Source organism: Hirundo rustica, chromosome 15 (genome assembly GCF_015227805.2).
Source record: "Hirundo rustica isolate bHirRus1 chromosome 15, bHirRus1.pri.v3, whole genome shotgun sequence".
Classification (NCBI taxonomy): domain Eukaryota; kingdom Metazoa; phylum Chordata; class Aves; order Passeriformes; family Hirundinidae; genus Hirundo; species Hirundo rustica.
In genome coordinates, this window is record NC_053464.1 from 6,699,903 (window position 1) to 6,719,942 (window position 20,040).

Sequence of the window (20,040 nt, forward strand, 5' to 3'; positions counted from 1 at the left end):
TCCTGCTGCATCAGCTGTGTCCGAAGCACTCAGGCTTTGTTTCACCTGGAGAAGGGGAGCACTGCTCGGCTCCTGTAAGCGTAACCACTGCACCCTTTCCTCACCCATTTTCAGTGTCACAGGGAGTTTTTTTCTATTAAAAAATAGAAAATGTAAAAGTACATAGTAATCAGATTGCAAATAATCCTTCTAAGTGGTTAGTGATACAGATGAAGAAACCTCATGGTTTACTAATCAAAAGACAGAACCAAATTAATAAATACATAATTACTTGGTGGCAGGCTGGGGGTGAACCAGTGAAAGGGACCTGGGGGATTACAGAATGATGTTGATAGCTGGAGCCTCTGCAGAAGGGTTTCTTCAAAAAAGAGTTTGAAGGAGCTGGAGGATCTCTTCAAACAAGACCCTGCAGAGGCTCCACTTGTTCCTCCCAGGAATGATTCCATGTTAAGGTGGGCACCAGCACTTGCCTCAAGGGTGCTGTGTAGAAAAAGCGTGACATAACTTCCACTCGGCCTCAGCAGTCACCTTGGCCTTTCACATTTCAAACTATTTCTTCAGGCCGAGCTGAGGGTCTCTTGAAAACAGGATTAGGCTCCAAGAAAAAAAAGAAGAAAAACATTTCTGTTGCTGCAGATGTGATGGAGGGCGGTCGTACAGCCGCTGAGGCATGTAGTGCGGCAGGAATCACCGGGGTTGAGTGGAGGCAGGAGGGAAAGAAACCCTTGCTGGGGCCGGAAGAGCCGCTGCCGCTGGTGCGAGACCCTTGGCCGGGTTACCTGCCCTGCGGAGCCGGGGACCCGGCCGAGGGGAGCGGCTCCGCCGTTGTTGGGTGCGCTCCGGCGGCCGCTCGGAGCCGCCGTGCCCGGATCGGGCCGCCTAAAAATGATGGGGAAAGCTCCCGCAAGCGCGGACCCGCCAAGGCACGGACGGGGTTCGAACCCGTGATCTTCGGTTTACGAGACCGACGCCTTACCACTTGGCCACCGCGCCTGCGTTAAGGCACTCTCCTGACGCCCTTCTATCGCCGGCGCCACTCCCGCGTGCCCGCCCACGCCCCGCCCTCGCGCGTGACTCCTCCGCCACCGGGTGGGGGCGCGCGACCCTGAGGCGCTGAGGGCACGGCGGAGGCTGAGGGGAGGAACCCGGGGTGCCTCGTTCGGTCTCGGTCTCGCTCCCGCTTTTGGAGCTGCGAGGAGCCTCCCCTCCGGCTGTGGAGGCGTTCTGAGGGCATCGCCCTCAGCCCGTGCCGGCCCCGGGGCTGTGAGGTTGCGGCGCGCGGAGATGGCATTCGAGGGGTTGCCTCACACCGGCCGAAACGGCTCAGAGAGGGGGAAAAAAGCGGGATTAAAACTTTCCTCCTCCGAGAAGAGAAGCAGGAGGTCAAAACGTTGGGATGCTTAAATGGTAAATACTAAGTTAAATACACTTGTTGCCTGGTACCTCTTACCTCAAAAAAACTCAGTGTTGTGAAACCCAGAAAAGATACTTTCTAGATATTTTCTAGACTGGGTCTCCTAAATTTTTACAAGAGTGACCTGAAAGCAAACCTTTTTATTTTCACTTAATGTTTGTTGTGGAGGTCTGTTTAAATTCTCCATGAAACTGTTGCTTGATATCCAAGTTTTATATTCCTTTTGGTGTGGTTTTGGTTTCCTTGTGGATGAAATAGGTAAACATATTGCAGAGGTACCATTGTAAAGGTTGAGATCAGAGTTACTGGTTTGGTAGTGCTGTAATGCAGGTGCATTAAAATAAAATAGAACCAAAACAGCTTGGCTTGGAAGAGACCTTCAAAGGTCCTCTAGTTGAACCCCCTGCAGTGAGCTGGGAAATACTTACGTATCCTTTTGGGATGTTCTTTGAACTCTCCTTGTGGAAGGTCATGCTCGTTGCCTTGACTGCATGAAAAAAATTTTAGTTCTTTAAAAGATATCATTTGTTAGTTTGTCTGTGATAACTCTATGCCTGCCTGTGTTTAAACAAACAGAGAGATTTGAATTAGCTTTACCTGCGGTGAAAAGTGTTTAATTTAAATTACCTTTCTGGATGGTCAGCCCTTGTCAAGTGTGTTTGCAGCTACCTTGGAAAAGCTGCCCCAAAAGTGACCTGATTTTCCAGTCCCTGTGTGCGTAACTGATGGCATGGCCAATCCCAATGCTTGCTGGGATTTATCTGCTGGTCTTGTTCATCACATGCCCTCATCTGGACTAAGGAAAGCTGGGAAGTGAGAACAGCACTATTGTATTCTGCTTTTGCCCTGTCAGTGTAATCCCTGCAGCATTTCAAAGTGTGATGGTGTGTAGGTGTGGCAGCTGCCTCTCTCAACTCTCACACCTGTAATGTTTATGGACGGGGTGACCTCAGAGAGCCACTTATCTCCCCTGGCTGAAGGAGTTACTCTTAGTGGTACCAAGCTGGCAGCAGGAAGGAGTGCAGTTTTAATCAATCATGTTTGATTAGTGGTTTTGGTTTCTGGCCTACTTGCTTATTACAAAACATGCTCTTTTATGTGCCATATTTGCCAGTTGTAACTTGTCATCACAGTTCCTGTGCAGCTCACATCTGTGTTTATTAATGGTTTTGCATCCTTGTGAGCTGAGCGGTAATTTTGTGGTGAGTGCGACGGCTGTTTGAATTGCTGGTGGAATTTTATGTCTTCCATATGCGTTTTATGTCTTCCGATGTACATTTTAATAAATGTATTTGCTTGGCTTTGGGAATAGTACTTAATGGTAGATCAACTTCTATTGATCAAGTTCTTCCTTAACTGTATGGGGAGATGGAAACTTCAGTTTGAATTCATTAAGATCTTCTAACATTAAATTAACATTAGATTAAGAGGAAATACTTGATTTGGTTAAAAAATATTTGTGTACTCTAAGTCTAACTTCCTTAGTGTGTCTGGAGAAAATGTTTCTGTCTAAATGAAGTGCTGTTTAATGGTGAGCTGATTTATCACAGTAGCTTTTATAATTTAAAAAGTGTAATTGCCCTTTTGGTGTCTGGATAATTTTGTTTGGAAGTGTCTTTTATGCTGGCCCTTACCCTTGTTTGAGCTCAGTGTGAAAGCCCTTCCTCCACGCTGAATCCTCCTCGTGCATTAAGGGCTGTTCTCTTCTGACACAAGCTTCTTTGAACACAACATGGCTTTTCAAAAGGGAAGTCTCAGAGGACTCTATTGCTCAAAAGATACTGTCGGAGATTTTGTTGGATGGAGAAATAATCACCAGTTGTTTTTTTCTTTCTTTCCTAAGCCTCACACATATGAGATGGAGGTGTTGCTTTAGGAGAGGCCTTGGTGTCTGTTTCATGTGCAAAACCAGGCTTCTCAACATTTCCCTGACTCTTCTGAGATACAGGGGAACAATCCTATTTATGTAGATTTGGTGCAACTGAGTTTTATAAAGACCAGCTAAGGGATGCTGAGGAGCTGCAATGTTCCTCAGTTGCAATTACTTGAGCTTTGACTGTGTCTTAACTGTGTGAAAGAATGCTTCTGCTCACTATTTTAACTTCTCATGCACAGCACTTGTCTTGGAGGGGTTCGAGAATGACACAGTAGATGGCAGAATGGCCCTGAAGTCTTTTTTCTGCAGAGAAGACTGGACACTCAACTTCAGGTAATTTTTTTACATGAAAGGAAGTATTTATCTCAGAGTCACTTGTTACATTTATGGATAAACACTTGAAGGAAAAAAACCCCAAGCTCTGGCTGCTGGTTCTCAGCAGCTGTAACTTGTTACTTTGATTTTGCATTAGGAATGTCTTGGTAAGGTTGCAGACTATACCTTGGGGTGTGGCGAAATCTGTGTGACTTCTTTGCCATCAAAGAAACATCTCCTACTTGAGACAGTACAAATACTCTTAAGAAATGTGTCCTCTCTAGCAACCTCTGTACAATAAACAACAAACCAATAGGCAGGAGCAAATGGCACTGAATGTGGTAGAGAGCAGAGACAAATCTGCTGATGGCCATCTGTAGAACATGTTTGAATAAACTGAGGTTTTATTGAAAATTAGGGTTTAGCCTGTGGAAAAAAAGTTCACTCAGCAAAATCTCAAGTTTTATCAAGCCTTGTTTTGGGTTTACATCAAATAGTAATATGAAGACAGCTTATGAGGGAGGGTTATTTGTTTGTATCCTTTGTCACTGTAAAACAAGCAACCCCCCTAGATTGCCAGCTGGCACCAAAACAAATGCTTTATCTCTGTTATACTCCAGCTGTAATTTCTGTAATGCACAATTACATGGTCAAAAAAATGCTGCACTTGTTTTGCGGTATTTGGGTTTGGTGTGTTATATCTGTAAGTGTGTGGCACATATAGCCTACAAACCTTTACAATGGTTAAAGTTCATAGAGAAAAGGTATTTTGTGAAATTTAAAGTGATTATTAGTAATTCTTAATTTATTCAGTTTTACTCAATTACGATTTACTACTTTACAGGGTTTTTAATATTTGGCCAAGTTCTGATAGCATCACTGTAGAACAGACTTTAAAGAGGAAAGGGTGGGTGATCAGTACAGGACTGCCTTCACAAGGGGAAGTACAACACTTAAATGAAACAGCTTCATCCTTAAAAGAAGTTTGTGCAAACAGCTCATAGCTCATTCTCCTGAAAAAATGCATTCAGGTGTTCTAGAAGCTGAGCAGAATGCAAATCAAAAATACAAAATCTCACAACCCAACACATCTTGAAAACCTTGGAAGAATTTGGGAAAGTAATGTATTTAAGTGCATTACAAGAGGTTTGTAGTGAGGGGACAAGGGACAATGGATTCCAAGTGAAAGAGAGTAGGTTTAGGTTGGGTTTTAGAAGGAAGTTCTTTACTGTGAGGGTGCTGAGATACGGGAGTAAGTCACTCAGAGAAGCTGTGGCTGCCATCCGTGGCAGTGTCCAAGGCCAAGCTGGATGAGGCTTGGAGCAAGCTGGGATAGTGGAAGGTATTCCTGCCCATGGCAGGGAAGAGCTTTAAGGTCCTTTCCAGTCCAGGCCATTCAATGAGTAAATGACTCTCTATAAAAAAATTGCTAAAAAAAATGGAAGTCCAAACCTAAACTGTGAGGGTTTGCGAAGTCTCTGTTCTTACAGAATTTGGCTCTGATTTTGAAGACAAACCATAATTCTGTTGGAGTTTGCCTAAGTGCAGGTTCATTCTTATTCCTTTTTGTGGGAAAAGTACTGAGAATATAGGCCAAGTGCTTCAGACTCATAGAAGTCAGAACGATAGTTCCCTTTTAAGTAGTAACCATGGACAAATGAACAGTTTTCCTTTTTTATTTGAGACACTTAGCAAAAATGCTGAAATATCAAACATTTCCTCAGTAGCTACAATATTGCCACTATGTACAAAATAGTTGATAAATGTAGTACACATATAAAAATACAGTATGCATTACATATATACAGTACAATGTGCAAAACATATGGCATTCAAACATATGGAATTGATTTCAGGGGTGCAAACAGCAAATACAAAGGCATCATGGTTTCTTCTAGAAAGGCAATACATAAACTGACGCCCTGATTGCCATAATTTGCATTTAGTAAAGTAGTGCTTAAATGAAGAGGGCCCCAGAGACAGGTGTTTATCTTCTTCTTTTCACAAAATGAGATGCTAAGACATAATTATGACTATGAAAATAAGAAGAGAAACACCTACTAGGGTTAGCGTTATTTCTACCGCAAGCCATACTGTGAAGAAAATCCTACCTGGAAAAAAAGCCTGTGCTATTACTTACTACAAATTTCTCAAACAACAAAAACAAATCTGTACTGTTAAACATCAAAAACAGCTTTGAAAATATCTACATCCTTAATTTTAAAAAAGTATGGATAACACTTTGGGGGATTTAATTTCCTATGTTTTAAAATACAAAGTGCCTCCTTTGGCAATATAAATGGCAATGCTTTGGTTCCTATTTAAATTTTTATATTATTATAATTTATTTTAGGCTGTCTTTTGAATATCTGAGCTGTATATTTTTATAAAAATAGTGTGAATATATAGTTATTAACCATTCTCTGCCTTTCTTTGAGAATTTGCTCTCATAGCTAGAATGGCTTTTTTGGCTAGATTTCTACAAATACATTTATGCACTTTTAACTTAAAAACACTTTATATTCAGTATTGGACACTACACAATGATGTAGGTCTCTCTTTTTTGCACTTTATTCCTAGCAAACTGGTATAAAAGTAGTATTTGAGATTATTTCACGTTTTAATGGATGCTCTTTATTGGCCATGTATATACTATATGTAACTCAATTCCATGGATGTCACATGAAATGCCTTCTGGGGTATGGTCTAGAAGTCACTGCAAGGTGATTTCATAGACCACAATATGAAGAGTTTCAACAGAACATTTACTAGAGATAAGTGGAAGATGTTTTTTTTCCAGTTTTAATAGAGTTTGCTTTAAGTTTATAATACACTTAAGATGCCATCCAAATAATAATTGTTTACATCGGTGAGCTTTCCTGTGTTTTGATTACATAATGCCCTTCCAGTTCAATGTATCCTGTAATTGCAGTTTTTCTGCCTTGAAAATAGTTCAGCAGCTTGAGCTTGGGTTCTGATTACAGTGCCTACACTTTTGAGGCATCTGAATGTTTGAGATTATGTAACAGAAGAGTTTAATATTGACACTTCTGTATGGATCATCATCTTCTCTGAACATGATTCCTATTGGTGAATTTAGAAATACCTGGGAAATGTGTCAGTATTAAGTAGTGATTATTTCTAAAAGCTGTCGCCTCAGCTTTTTAAAGTTTTGATTCTGCAGGTCTGCAAGCCCAAATTGCTGGATTACACTTTAAATTTCTGTAGAGAGCAACTGCCATAAATTAAGTTTATTGTCAGAGAGAAGATGGCAATGCTTTTTTAACTATTTCTAATGTCAAACAAAATTTTGCCTGTAAACTTCCTTGCTGTAACTGATGCTGAATGGCACTAAAAGTGCGTAACAAATTCCATTTCTCTGCTGAACACAGGATGTGACTCCTCTTGAGTAACATGAGCCTTGTAAAACTTTTCTGAGCTGTCTCTGTCTAGATGAGTAAACAACCAACTTTTGATTTTCACACTGATTAAAAGGTATTCCTAATTACTTTGAAGGACCCACTAACACCACATTTGATAGGATGCATTCTGTTAGTATACTGCAGCCATTAAATGGCAAATTTAGTGCCAGTGCATTCCTTTGCAACTGCTCTCTTAATGAGAAAGATTCACTTCTGTGCAGTCAAACTGCCCAGACACGATTAATTTTCTAAGATGTATTGTATTTGTGCTCCAAGAATTTTCATGTAAAACATGCACACACAAAAGTCTAAGCAAAACCTATTTCTGCCATAAACAGGCATATACAACTATGGCAAACATATCACATTTCAGAACAAAGTCTAAAGCAAACCATTTTATATAAGGTTTAATACACAATTCTGAAACGTACAGAAAAGTAATCACACATTCCCTACACTAGAATATTTGTACTTGAGAAACTAAAATGATCCCTTAATTTTTAGGGTTTTTTTTCAAATAGACGTTCAGAGCAGAAAGCTATACCGTACTGATAACAAGACATCTCAACTGTTTGGGTTTATTTCTGCACAAAGATTCCTATGGATTAATTAACATTCTACACTGCCAATAAGGGTAATTTTGTAGCAAGATGACTTTGCCGGTTTCAAGCTCTATTTACATGCATATCAAAAATGACAGTACAGTTGCTCTAGGTTAATTTGTCCTCTAAAAATTAATTTACTTGCCTCTCATTTAATCAGGAGGCAGGGTCAAAAAGGGATAACTCTAACCACACGTATATTGTATGATGTCTGGTGTATCACACATAATAAACTGACAGTACTGCAGAACACTAAATTTCATTCAGAGTTGTTCCTATCAGACCACGAGTCCTTAATTCTTATTCTCGTAACAGCCGAGGGCACTTTGTATCTCAGAGTATTAGCTCCCAAGATAGGATGATGAACAGGAATGCAAAAAGTTGAATGTTAAGAGTTCACTGTTATTGAAAAGTCCTATACCATCAAAGCTTAAGGCAAACAGTCCACATGTAATATTGTACTCAAGTATTGTAGGCACAGCAAGAAGGAATAAAGAATTATGTCTTTCAACTGTGTGAAGTAAAAATCTCCAAAGATTGTTTTCTTGTACTTAGTTTCATATTACAGTAATTCTTGGCCGGTAAAACCAGTGAAGATACATAATGATTTAAAGTGCTGTAATTGATATGATGCAAACATATGGTATCAGTTCAAACCCTGAATCAATGATGTAATCCATTATTTTATCTGAAGCCAATGGAATTCTGTCATGTCAGTAAACCAGACTGCGTTATACCCGGAGATGCAAATTTTCAGATAATTCCATAACATAAAAAGTATTTGGTTGATGTTAATGTGATTGTGTTGTGTTTTTCTTTTTGAAAAATGTAATGAAGGTGGCTAAGTGGATAACAGCTACTGTTTTCAGTATTTCTTTGATACATATCATTAATGTAAGAAGTAGGCAAAAGCTTTGGGGCATTTTTTCATTTCAATCCTACAAAACTTTATTTTGGAAACTTGGTGAGGAAAGAACCATGCAATGAGATTAGTTTTCAGACTAGAAAACATACAGTATTTCCCTATTTCAGGAAAAAGGAAGTGTTTCCTTTTATCTTAATTTAGGCATTCCCTAACAGGAAATTCCAATTTTGTGTTTGATTATCAGCTTCCGTCGTCTATGGCAACATTTAACAGCTATTACCTGAGAGACAACCACAGAATGTCAAAGTATATTAGTTCTACTTGAATTTTTTGCTTGTTTTTCTAACTGCTTTTGTAAGAGACTGAAAACAACAACTAAGGACTTTAAAACAAACAAAAAAAAATTCATGTGCTGTGCTGTGAGGTAAGAGCTTAATTTTTGCTATTTTCTGTTTGAGATATGCAATATGCCTTCTTATCAACAGTACATTCTGATCCTGGTGTTTAGGATTCACACTGAGCAGCTTCTCTGTTGGCTTCTCTGATGTTATGTAGTGGCAGACAAAGCTGTTCAACAGACAAAGTATTCATTAAGAAATGATGGTTGTCCTGTCAGTACTGTCCCCAGCAACTTGATCTCATCCTACAAACATCTTTTTATTGAGGGCATTGGGACTATTCTTGCATAGATGCTTGCAAGATTGTAGTGTACAACACTATTAATTAAACTTTTCTACTTCCTCAAACGTTTCTAATATGCTGAGATACTGGATTCAATGATCTACAAATATCCTCAAACACAAAGCAAAACAAGATATTTACTTCCATTATAGCAATCTCTTGTTTGAAGACCACTGTGTTCCCCTCTGTTCACAAAAATAAGCTATATAAAGTTAAGAGTATACAAATAACTGTCTGATATACACATTAAAACCTATTAAATCCAGAGCATTGCTGTAGAAAATTCAGTGTTCTCAATATTACCTGGCATAGCTACAGTGGATTTCTTGCAGTTACACTTACTATCCCTTTGGATGCAGTTAAATTCCTCCCTCATGATTAAAGAATGGGGGAAGTGTTTTAAAATCCACAAAAGCAAAATATAAAAACAACTTGAACAAATTAAGAGACTAGATACATGAGATTTCACTGAACCAGCCAGTGCTTCTACTTGCCTTTGCCCTCACAATTAGTTCTGAACCTGGCTCAGGCTTTCCACAGGAACAATGAAGTGCAGTGATACCTCCCCTCCCCCAGACATTTGCTCACTGGGTCAATACACAGAACTGACATCTCACTCTAAGTTTAGTCAATGTTGTGTTGCTCATTTAAGCATTACAAAGTCAGAGACGTAACTTCTTTCTTAAATATCTGTGAAGCATTTACCTTGGGGTACTTTTAATCACGAAGTACAATCATCCTTTCTTGACTTGTGAAATACAGCTTTCAGAGGGCCCTGATCTGCATTACTGATAGGTGCATGAAGTGATTCACTGTTGTAAACTTGAAAATCAATAAGGAATTAGCTTCAAGCATTTTCTCTTCCAAACATTACTGTCTTAATTTATGATAACTGCAATCAGAATGGTATAATAATGGACCTCTGCTGAAAAGAGACTTGCAGGTCGTGTTCTCATTGGCTATAGCTTAATCCCAGTGCAACTGTAGATCTTGTGGATCGAGAAAGTCAGTGGAAAACACGCTCGGGGCAGCAGAACTGAGAGGGGTGAGTCCAGATGAGGAGCTGGGCATTGTAATGTCCAGCCATTCCATATTGTCCAAATTTGTATCAGGAAGGTCAAGAGACAGACAAGAATTATTAGAAGTAAACTGGGGGTCAGATGTTTCCATGGGTGAATGAGAGTGATCTAAAATGCCGGAGTGATTAAGGAGATCATTCTGGAGGTCTTCAATTAGAGAAAATGACTCTCTGTCCTCATTACTGCTTGTCAGTTGAGGAATTTCATTACCTGATGGTAAAGTTCCATCCAAGAGGGCTTCAAGTTGGTTTTCCAAACTTACAGACAAGCTGGTTGTTGGTTCTAAGGACACAGGAGGAGGTGCCATTTGGATCTGTGGAGGTGGACGGGATATCACTGTGTTCACTGGCATTGTAGTGATGTTGGCTGTTACTGGTCTCATTTTAGATATGGGAGATGGTTCTTCTTTTATTGGAAGGGAAATCTCTGTAATAAAAAAACCTCACTGTTGAACTGAAAAAGATATTGACATAATACTCTCATGCTTAGAACTTGCAGCCCTTCTTTGCCCTCTTTGGGATGCATCCAAAGTGAATAAAGTACAGTAACAGTCTCTTTGCTGCTCACTCACACTTACATACTGGCAAGGCCTCCATGAACAACAGAGTATTTTTTAAAAGTCCCAGAGTTCTGTTTTCAGTGACAGCTCAGCCAACTAACATGAGTATTGATGAAAAAAGGAACCTAATTCTATAGGAAACTCCTTCATGTTTATAGTTCTTCTCATTAACTAGAATAATTATGGAACCAACACCTTTCCTTATCTAGAGAAGAGTGTTCAAACGAATTTTCAGTTTCATCCCTGTTTAGCACTGTCCACATTGGTTAATTAAGAGTCCACGAGATGAACTGATGTGATTAAGAAGCATTTATTCACAGTCCTAGAATCTAAAACTACACTTCTGTCAGGAAGTTCCATGTAAAATAGTGGCATTAACAATAAAGGGAAATAAAGCCTAAGTTCCAATTCATTCTTAGATGTTAATGAAGCCCAAAAATAAGACAGACAAATATGCAAATAAATCCTCTAGCACAAGTGATGTTCCTAGCAGCAAAAACATACCTGACAATATATTTTGTGCTGGTTTTCCAAGCAAAACCCCACATCCTTCTCACGCTCCTGAAGTACGTTATTAAACAAAACATTTTCAAGTGCAGAGCTTACTTACATTAAGTGCAAGAGCCCTGAATGTTTTACTTTGGTTTTTTTTTTTTTCCATAAAGATGATCATTAATTTAGCTTGAGTTGTTGAGTACACAAGTTACTTATCTCAGTCTACTCACATTTTCTGCACATGACCTTGTAATTTGCTTTGAAAAAGAAAAAAATACTCTGATATTTAGAATATAGCTGAAGTCTTCCAGTAGCCTAGAACACTGCCCTGGCATTCACTCCTGTCAAGATCCGTCTATGACAGCAGTTACAAACCATTCTGTTAATTGAATCGCTTGGCACCACAACATTTCCCAGTATTTTAATGACTTCTTAGTCTACTAAGCCTAATTATGGCTGAAAGCCTCCTATTATTGCTGAGCTACCCTGTTTATTACTTTAGTTATTTCAGTGCCTTTCTGATAGCTCCCTTATTTTAACTGACATAAAGTTCTTATTGATTAATGTCTCTATGTAGTTTATGCACACTTTTCCCAGTAATGCATCTTTGATGTTTATAGTTGATAGCATGTGGTTACATTTAATGAAATTTCACTGCCAACATGCTTTAACTCTTACTTTATTCTAGTCTTTGTATAATTTCAATAAACATGTTATAGACTTGCTCAACTTTTCCAATTTTGATAAAGAATGTCTGTGCTAACCTAAGGTGTTATTTTAATCATTTGAATGCTGTAGAGATATTGTAAAGGTCTGCCTGAGCTAATCTGCAAGCATTTAAGTTCCACAGCAGGTTGACTGTATGTATTTTGGTAAATGCTTTCTTTAATAAGGAACAAAGCAAACTTTCAGAAATTTAGCTTCCTTCAGGCTGCATAGCTTCTAACTCCTGTTCCTAAAAGAATTCTCATTTGATTATAACAGTGAGGTTTTATTACCAGGTTTTAAATCTCTACATCACACAGCTGTCAATGAGCTTACCTCCACTCTTGATGAGAATATCAAAAAGATCATCCATCTGCTGACTGTGTGCACTGGAAATCTGTAGTGCAGGAGAACAGGGTTATTCTTTCATGTGGTATTTTTTCCTATGCTCGTTTTTCCTAGTTTCTCTCAACAACATGTTGCATTAACCTATGATAAAGACTAAAATGCTTATATTGAAATTGTCTATCTAGAAAACAGATACTTTGGAGAGACTTTTGCAATCTCTGTGGTTGTACAAAGGAATAAGGAAAAAGCATGACAAAGACTTCATGAAGGCAACCTAGGACAGAGAGATCAGGAGAGTTACTGACCCCATTTTGTACCAGGGTAATAACAACTGCAGCACTTTGGGATTGCAAACCCTGCTCTACTGTCTCAGAAATAGCTTGTGAATGGTCATCATGTGAGATGCATTTTAGTAGGTATCTTTGGGGTTTTTTTCCAAATTAGTAGATTTACATTCTTTTATTTTTTAAAGTGAGGGTAAGCTTTCAGGAACTGCTTATCTCTGTTTTAAACAGAGATAACTAAATAACTGAACCTTAGGCAAAAACTAACAAAATCCTCCACAAACTGACTCATTAAAAAACAAGTCTAGAAAAAGTTGGAGACTTTGATGAAGGTCTGAAGAAGTATTTTAAACCACTGCTTATTACTTTAGGTATGGGAAGTGATTTGTCATCAGGAGATCTAGTGGGGAGCCCCTGACTGACTGGTAGTGATAGAGTGACCTAAGACAACCTGTGTGCCCTCACTGTGGGGACGTCCTGCACATGCCAAGGACACAGGAAAGGACATTAGACACCCACAGCTGTGCCTGAGATCTGCCACCACAAAAACCCAACCAGCACTAGGAGCTACAAGGTTTTATCTTTTGGGATAGTTCTGAAATGCACAAAATTAGGGATACTCATTAATTTTGTTTACACATTTCCTCGGATACAAAGGAACTTTTACCCTTATCAAGGTAAACTGGCAAAGCGCTACACAGGACCATTCACCAAGATTACTCAATACAGACTCTTTTTCAAGCAAGCACCTATACTCATGTTTGCCTGTGTGTATAAACACATTCACATGCATTCTCCTCAAGTTTACTCACTTTGGAAAATACAAACATATTTCTTCTCTTAAGTTAGTCTCTGAAGGCTAGTTACTGTAAGTAGCAATAGCAATATTATCCCAATTAGATGTGTCACCAACTGGGAACTGTAAGACTTATTTACGTATATGCTTTGGTAAATGCATAGAAAAGCTCTGTTTTTAACAGAGTAAAGAAAACAAGTACCTCACGGTGTGATGGCTGAATATTGCGGGTCTGTTTTATGGCCTCTTCATAACGAGGAGGATCTTTAGTCTTGGACACTGTGTTGTTGAAGAGGGGCTGCTGAACAATGTAAGGCTGGGCTTGAGATGGAGACCCAGGCTGCGTGAAGAACAAAATAATGACTAAATAATGTGATCTAGTGAATTCAGGATGTATCAAGCTCTATAGATTATTCTATTTTGTAAGAGCTATGTATTAGCATAATCAGAGGGATAAAATAAGTTTCTCCCTTTCTCACACATATGCACATACAAGCATTATTAAAATCTACAAAACATTCTTCCTTGAGTGAAGTGCCATATGTAAATAGTTGCATGTTATATAAGAATAACAATATAAACCTGAACTTTAAAGAAGATTGTTGGGATATCCTTACCTTGTTGGGAGCAGCAGGTCCATTCTGCACAGAGAGGACCTGATTACCACCAGGGTGAATGTTAGAGTTTGATGTTTTATTAATAAAGGATTGTGAAGGTGTTGAAACTGGTGCAGTCTGATAGGAAAATACTGCATTTGATGTGGCAGGTGGAAAAACCTGAAAAGGATTAACAGATCAGTCTTAGATTGTGGGTTTTTTATTTTTAAGAAAAGGTAACATTGGATGAATTACATTAATGAAATATAAGACCCTTTTCTCTAAAACGCTTATTTAAATTCCCTGTTAAGTGAATGTAATCTGTACTGACTTCTCCTTTCAGTGGAATAATTTCAGACCAGTTAGTCTCTGAAAAAAACTTTGTGCTCTGACATACTTTCCTTCATCACTCATTACTAAAAACATTTTCCTGAAATTTTCCAGGAAGCATGAGGAAAGTGTATGGAACAGTTCAATAAGCATGTCCATGATTTCCCCACCTAGTGGACAGTCAATTACATGAGCTTATTTCTGATCTGATACCAACTGTACCTGTATCCACACTTGCCTTCTCCTGCTGGTTTTAAGACAGAATGATTTTGGTTCTCATTTTTTTTGGAAAGTAACTACAGGTATCTATGAGGACTGAGGGAGAGGCAAAAGAGAAAACTAATGAACACAGGTATCAACTACAAATTTGGTTATTGGTATATTAAACTTTTTTATTTCTTCAACTGCTAGTCCACATACTCATTGCAAATGATTCCCAGCAGTATCCTGGGATAACTCATACTTTTTAAGTTTTAACTTTAACTCATACTTTAGAGAAAAGGAGATGAAGAGAAGCTATGAATGCATCAGCACATAAGGCTGTTTTAAATTCAGTATCACTCCCAAATACCTTTATGACAAAGGTGACAAATCTTAGGACATGGATGGAGAGAGGCAGATCTAATGCTGAATGCATGAGGGGTGTCCTGATCTGTTGTATCACATCAGTATTTTCATTTTGATGTAAAAACCAGAGCAATAGCAGGCTGCAAACTCTACTGGGAACTGTGGATTTCATGAGAACCGATCTGAATAGCGAGGAGGACCCGAGGGTACAGATCTTGGTTATGGCCTGCAGACATTTCAAGGAACTTCAATGCAGCAATGGCAGCAAGCTGCCAGTCTCTGGCACACATACGTGCCTCAGAATGACTGGAAAATTTCTCTATAGGACCTGTTGAATTAACAGGGTAAGTAAGATTAGTCCCTACCAAATCCCAGAAAACCTGCATGAAATCTGTTTTCTGGATAGATGTCCTCCAGTTCGGACTTCTGGACGATAACCTCAATGTCCATTAAATGAAACAGATTGAACAAGTAGTCTGAAGGGTATTGATGCTCCTTTAGCTGTGTCCCCCTTTATTAGCCAGGTCTCTCTAGAGAATGGCAAAGCACAATCATACATCTTCTAAGGTAAGTTCTTATCTGGAACAACAGCCCAGGCAGAGGCAGATAAAGTGACACTGCTCTGCTACAATCCCCAAATCTCATCAGAACATGGGGTTCATGATGCACTTTTGTAAACTGAAATAAGAACTTCAGAGGGTGAAATATAGCAGTTACATAATATACTGTAAAAACTAACCTCTTCATCTTGGAATTTAAGTTGTTTCCAAATTATCTGCCCCTAGGGGCAGGCTGAAAAGCTTTGCTGTCCTAAGTAATAGGAGCTCTACAGTCAATAATAATACTGATAAAGGATGCAATGAAGGTCCAAAACTAATCTTCATGTTCTTAATAATAGAGGTCAGTCTAGGAGAGACTCAGAGGAGGAGAAAACCTTTTCTTTTGTGATGACTGGTGCTGATGGGGAGATATCAGCTCCCATATGAACATAACTAGAGTGGCAGTCACAACAGTACATCCAGTGCTGAGGATAATCTGTTGGAATGGGACATTACGGAGCTGATTGTTTTCAGTAGAGAGGAAGAGAAGGATCTCTCTGAATCATACCCTGCATTCCTTAGGAAGAGGTATGATAGGGTTTTGACTCACTGGAATTACCATCCTCAGGATCTGAGTCCATAGCTTTCTTCATAAGGAGGGATGGAATCAACAAAGAAAGTAAGAAAACCAGAATTAAATTCTACAAAAGAATACATCTCTGAAGTCATAGGTAAAAGCTTTCTCTTAAGAACTCCCTATGAGAATCTCCCATTTAGAGCCAGAGGCAAATAAGAGAAACTGACTGGAATATACCTGGTACATACCACTTGTGCCAAGCGTGGGGAAAGATGTAGTAAGAGTCATGCCCTAAGTGTGCCATTAAGATAAAAGGTCTTTAGACAATGTATTTATATGCAACTGAAAAATCAAGTCCTGCATAGACTAAAATTTTGGAAAGAGTTACAAGCCCATTGTATCACACAGAAAAACATGGTAGAGATATTAGGAGACGTGATAATTTGTCTGTAACACAGATGACATAAAAGATTCTGAAAGCACTGCCTAGAACTAGGTTATACAACTACTTATCTTAATGTTTATTGCTATCCACAAACCTTTCTGATTTGTTGGGTCTGACCAAGTGCGTGCTGCATGCTGGTATTTTGTTTTGATTGTGGAGTATGCATCTGAGGTGCTGTCTGCACCAGGCCAGAGGAAGAAATAGGAGCAGGTATTTGTGATGGGGTCTGTATTCCAGCTTGTGATTGAGCCTAAAGGATGAAGATAAAATATTTGCATTATTTGTATCTCACAGTAAGTTACTTCATGTAAAAATCTATTGCACGCTTTATGCAGAATAGCAGTAACATGTATTCTGGGAGGGATGAGTGTGAACTGTATCGGAAACCAAACTCTTACTGTGTTTGGTACTGGGGAGTTCTCAGCTAAAAAGTGATGTTCATTTTGCCAACAGAGTTTAAGACAAAGACAAACTGAAGAGAGCCCAGCAGATAGTGATGAAAATAACAGGGGACAGAGAGAGCATAAATCAGTAAGAAAGGATTTTAAGAACTGGCTTGAGTAACCAGAAGACAAAACTGACGATGCAAGAAAAAGGTTGCTTTTAAGACCATGAAAAAAAAAAAAACCAACCTAAGTGGCAGTGGAAAACTCTCTGGAGTATCAGTGAAGTAAAATACCAGGACAAGCTGCTTGAGGTTGTTACAGAATTCTAGCAGGGTTTTAGAACAACCTAGGTAGAGAGCTGGGTGTATAGCTCCTAGGAACAGTTATTGCACTGCAGACTGGAGCCCATGCTTACCAGAATTTTCCACCCCTCATAAAGATTGCTGGATGTGCTGCTGCACAGGCTTGCAGCTAGGCCCACAGCATGCACAACAGCCAGGGACACACTGTAGCTGGAAGAATACTTTGCTGCCATGATGGGTGGCAGGGGAAAATTCCAACAATGCCACTGAGCATTGGAATTACTGCTTAATTCTACCTCAGACCAACAGGTTACACTGATTCAGCTTGGTCAGATTACTCTTATACCTCTGTATTTATAGCCTGTCTTGGTTTATGCTGTATTTATTTACCACCTATAATCAGCCTAGAAATAATATTTGCGTAACCATGGTTTCTTTTTCTAAGTCCACAGGAGAGTTCTACAATCTAGCATTCACATTTTTAAATATATTGACGCATCACCACACAAGGTAGTTCACATATGTTTTGTAAACAAGGCTATCTCAAAATAAAGTACTGAGACTGTAGCTCTCTATTATGATTTGCAGTTAACAAAATGATGGTATACACTACTATAAATCAAATTCTGCATCAAGGCAGTACATAGTAAGACAATTGCTTTTCAGGAAAGAGTACCTGGGAACAAAAGTTGCAAAGAAACAAGTATTAGAAGCAGGTATTGCAAGATTGGCTCGAGCTTTTCTACCGTTTCCCTTAAGCAGAAACAGGCTAAGCCTGATTTTTAAGTTAATCTTACAAGCAGCACATTTACCTATTTACCTATTACACTAAGTTATGAAACACTGCTGTGCAGGTTACATGATAAAAAAATAGAAACACCCTTACCTGCAACTTGATATTTCCAACTGGTAACTGCACTGCAGTAGCAGCGTTCGGTCCCTGGATAGACAGCGGGAGGAGCAGCTGGGCAGTTCCCTGGGTAGTTAATAAAGCTTGAGGCTGGGCAACAACTGCAGTTTGTGGCTGCCTCTGTGGACTAACATAAAACTGAGAAATGGCATTCTGAGGTTCAGCTTTGGCCACAGGTATCTCCTGTTTGATAACAACCGCCTTTTTGGCAACTGGATTCTGGCCAGCAGTGTACACTGGCTGTCCTAAGGAATGGCTGGCTACAGCTACAGATTGACTGGTACTTGAGCAGTCAGCAGGAGCAGTTTCATCTTTGACAGCAGCACCGAACTGCTTCTGTTCCAAAGCAGCTGAGTTACCAAAAGTCTGAGACTGTTGCTGTTGTCCTCTTTTTTCAACCTCAAGTTGCATTTTCAATACTTCCACAAGTTTTTGCTCTTGTTCCAGTTTTCTTTTGAGCTCTTCAATCTGCTTTTCTTTTTCTTGAAGCTTGCGGTCCTTTTCTGCTACATCAAACTCCATGGTTGAGATGCTTCCACTGCTGCGATTCTGATTATCCTCGTTTGTGTTTGCTCTCAGTGGGGAAGTACTTAGGAATTGGGACGGTGACATCATGGTTATTTCTGGGAAAGTGTCTGCCATACTCGTATCATCTGTGCTTAGACTCGACTGTTCGGAAGGAGAGGGAGATACAGGCAAGGGAGAGCTGATGTTTTCAGTTTTTACTGCTTTGCTGCCAGATCCAGTAGTTGTTTTTTCTGGAGGGAAGCTGGATATCGTATTAGCCACTGGATTATTTAATGTTGCAACAGGAAATGCCACAGTCACTTCCCCAGTGTTACCTGTGGCCCCACTGGAAGTGGTCCCTGTCACAGAGGTACTTGTAGCAACCCCATTGTTGTCTTGATAGGTTTTCAGACGCTCAATGAGATCTGTTTTTGTTCCAGACACTGGTAATCCCCTCAGTTTCAACTCCATTTTAAGCTCTGCTACCTGAAATAAAATAAAATAAAATAAAACGCTATAATAAAAAAGGAAAATATTAAAACAGAATGATATGCATTCTTGTTACATCTTAATAATGAAAATTATTTTCATTAGAGTATTTGCTAGTTATTACACCTCTGGGTTCTGACAGCACGCATTATCTATGAACACATTTCCCTGGCTTCCTACTTACTTCAGTGTTTAAATGGCCAAAAACTTAGCAGTGTTCAGTTGTACAGTGAATAGTAGCGAACTGATGATGTTTTTTCATAAATATTCAACATGGAAAAATGTACCTACAGCTCCTGTTCTGAGCTAAAAACCTCTGAAGCAAACCAGCAGACAACAGCAGCAGGGCAGATAAAAGCAGTGAACAGCAGCACGCTGAGCCCCTTTGTTACACCATCAGGACAGACAGATCTGTTTCTGAGAAACTGTATCAGGTCAGGTGATGATTCAATAGACCCATCAAACACAAAAGGCTCTCTTGCTAATTAGCAACCAGTTACCCTATGTGCCATCCAGATTTCTTTTACATAGACAATATAAGCAGTCAAAATTACTTTCTGGCAGAAAAACATTCTCAGTTTTTTTCCAATAAGCTTACAGACAAAGTACAAATGTGTCAAGTGTAAATTAATTCTGTGCTTCAAAGTACCAGTTAAAGAAAAGCAGTCACAAAGAATGGCTTCTGTTTATCATAAACGCACACCACAGCTAACTGCAGAGTTGGGGCTCTCTGCATGTTAGAGCTACCTCTAATAGAACAAAAGGTAGTGACCTCAGCAGTATTTCATACTCATCCAGCCTAGAATTTAAGTTGGAGGTATTTTTGATTTGGAAATGATGAAAAGTCACAGCAATACATTTTACATCTCTAAAACCCACAGCAATTTTATGTTAAATTAACTCCCTAGCCAAGGACTATCAGCTGTTTCCCCCAGTCTGGTATCCTCTACA

General features: G+C 39.3%; 1 protein-coding gene and 1 non-coding gene across 5 annotated transcripts in view; both read right to left on the reverse strand.

Moving 5' to 3' along the window:
• Positions 1 to 921: 921 nt before the first annotated feature.
• On the reverse strand, positions 922 to 993 carry TRNAT-CGU (transfer RNA threonine (anticodon CGU)). The gene has a single exon. It is a non-coding gene; the product is annotated as a tRNA-Thr (tRNA).
• Positions 994 to 5,266: 4,273 nt separating this feature from the next.
• MRTFB (myocardin related transcription factor B) overlaps positions 5,267 to 20,040 on the reverse strand; it is a 65,382-nt gene continuing 50,608 nt past the window's right edge. For 3 of the 4 annotated variants that reach the window (XM_040079304.2, XM_040079301.1, XM_040079302.2), the window contains exons 10-15: positions 18,070 to 19,086; positions 16,590 to 16,745; positions 14,059 to 14,217; positions 13,644 to 13,781; positions 12,350 to 12,410; positions 5,267 to 10,680 (exon numbers count right to left, since the gene is read on the reverse strand). In XM_040079304.2, coding sequence (XP_039935238.1) covers positions 10,142 to 10,680; positions 12,350 to 12,410; positions 13,644 to 13,781; positions 14,059 to 14,217; positions 16,590 to 16,745; positions 18,070 to 19,086 — 2,070 coding nt within the window. In that variant the 3' untranslated portion in view covers positions 5,267 to 10,141. The remainder of the gene's footprint in view (positions 10,681 to 12,349; positions 12,411 to 13,643; positions 13,782 to 14,058; positions 14,218 to 16,589; positions 16,746 to 18,069; positions 19,087 to 20,040) is intronic. The other variant, XM_040079303.1, reaches the window with a different exon arrangement.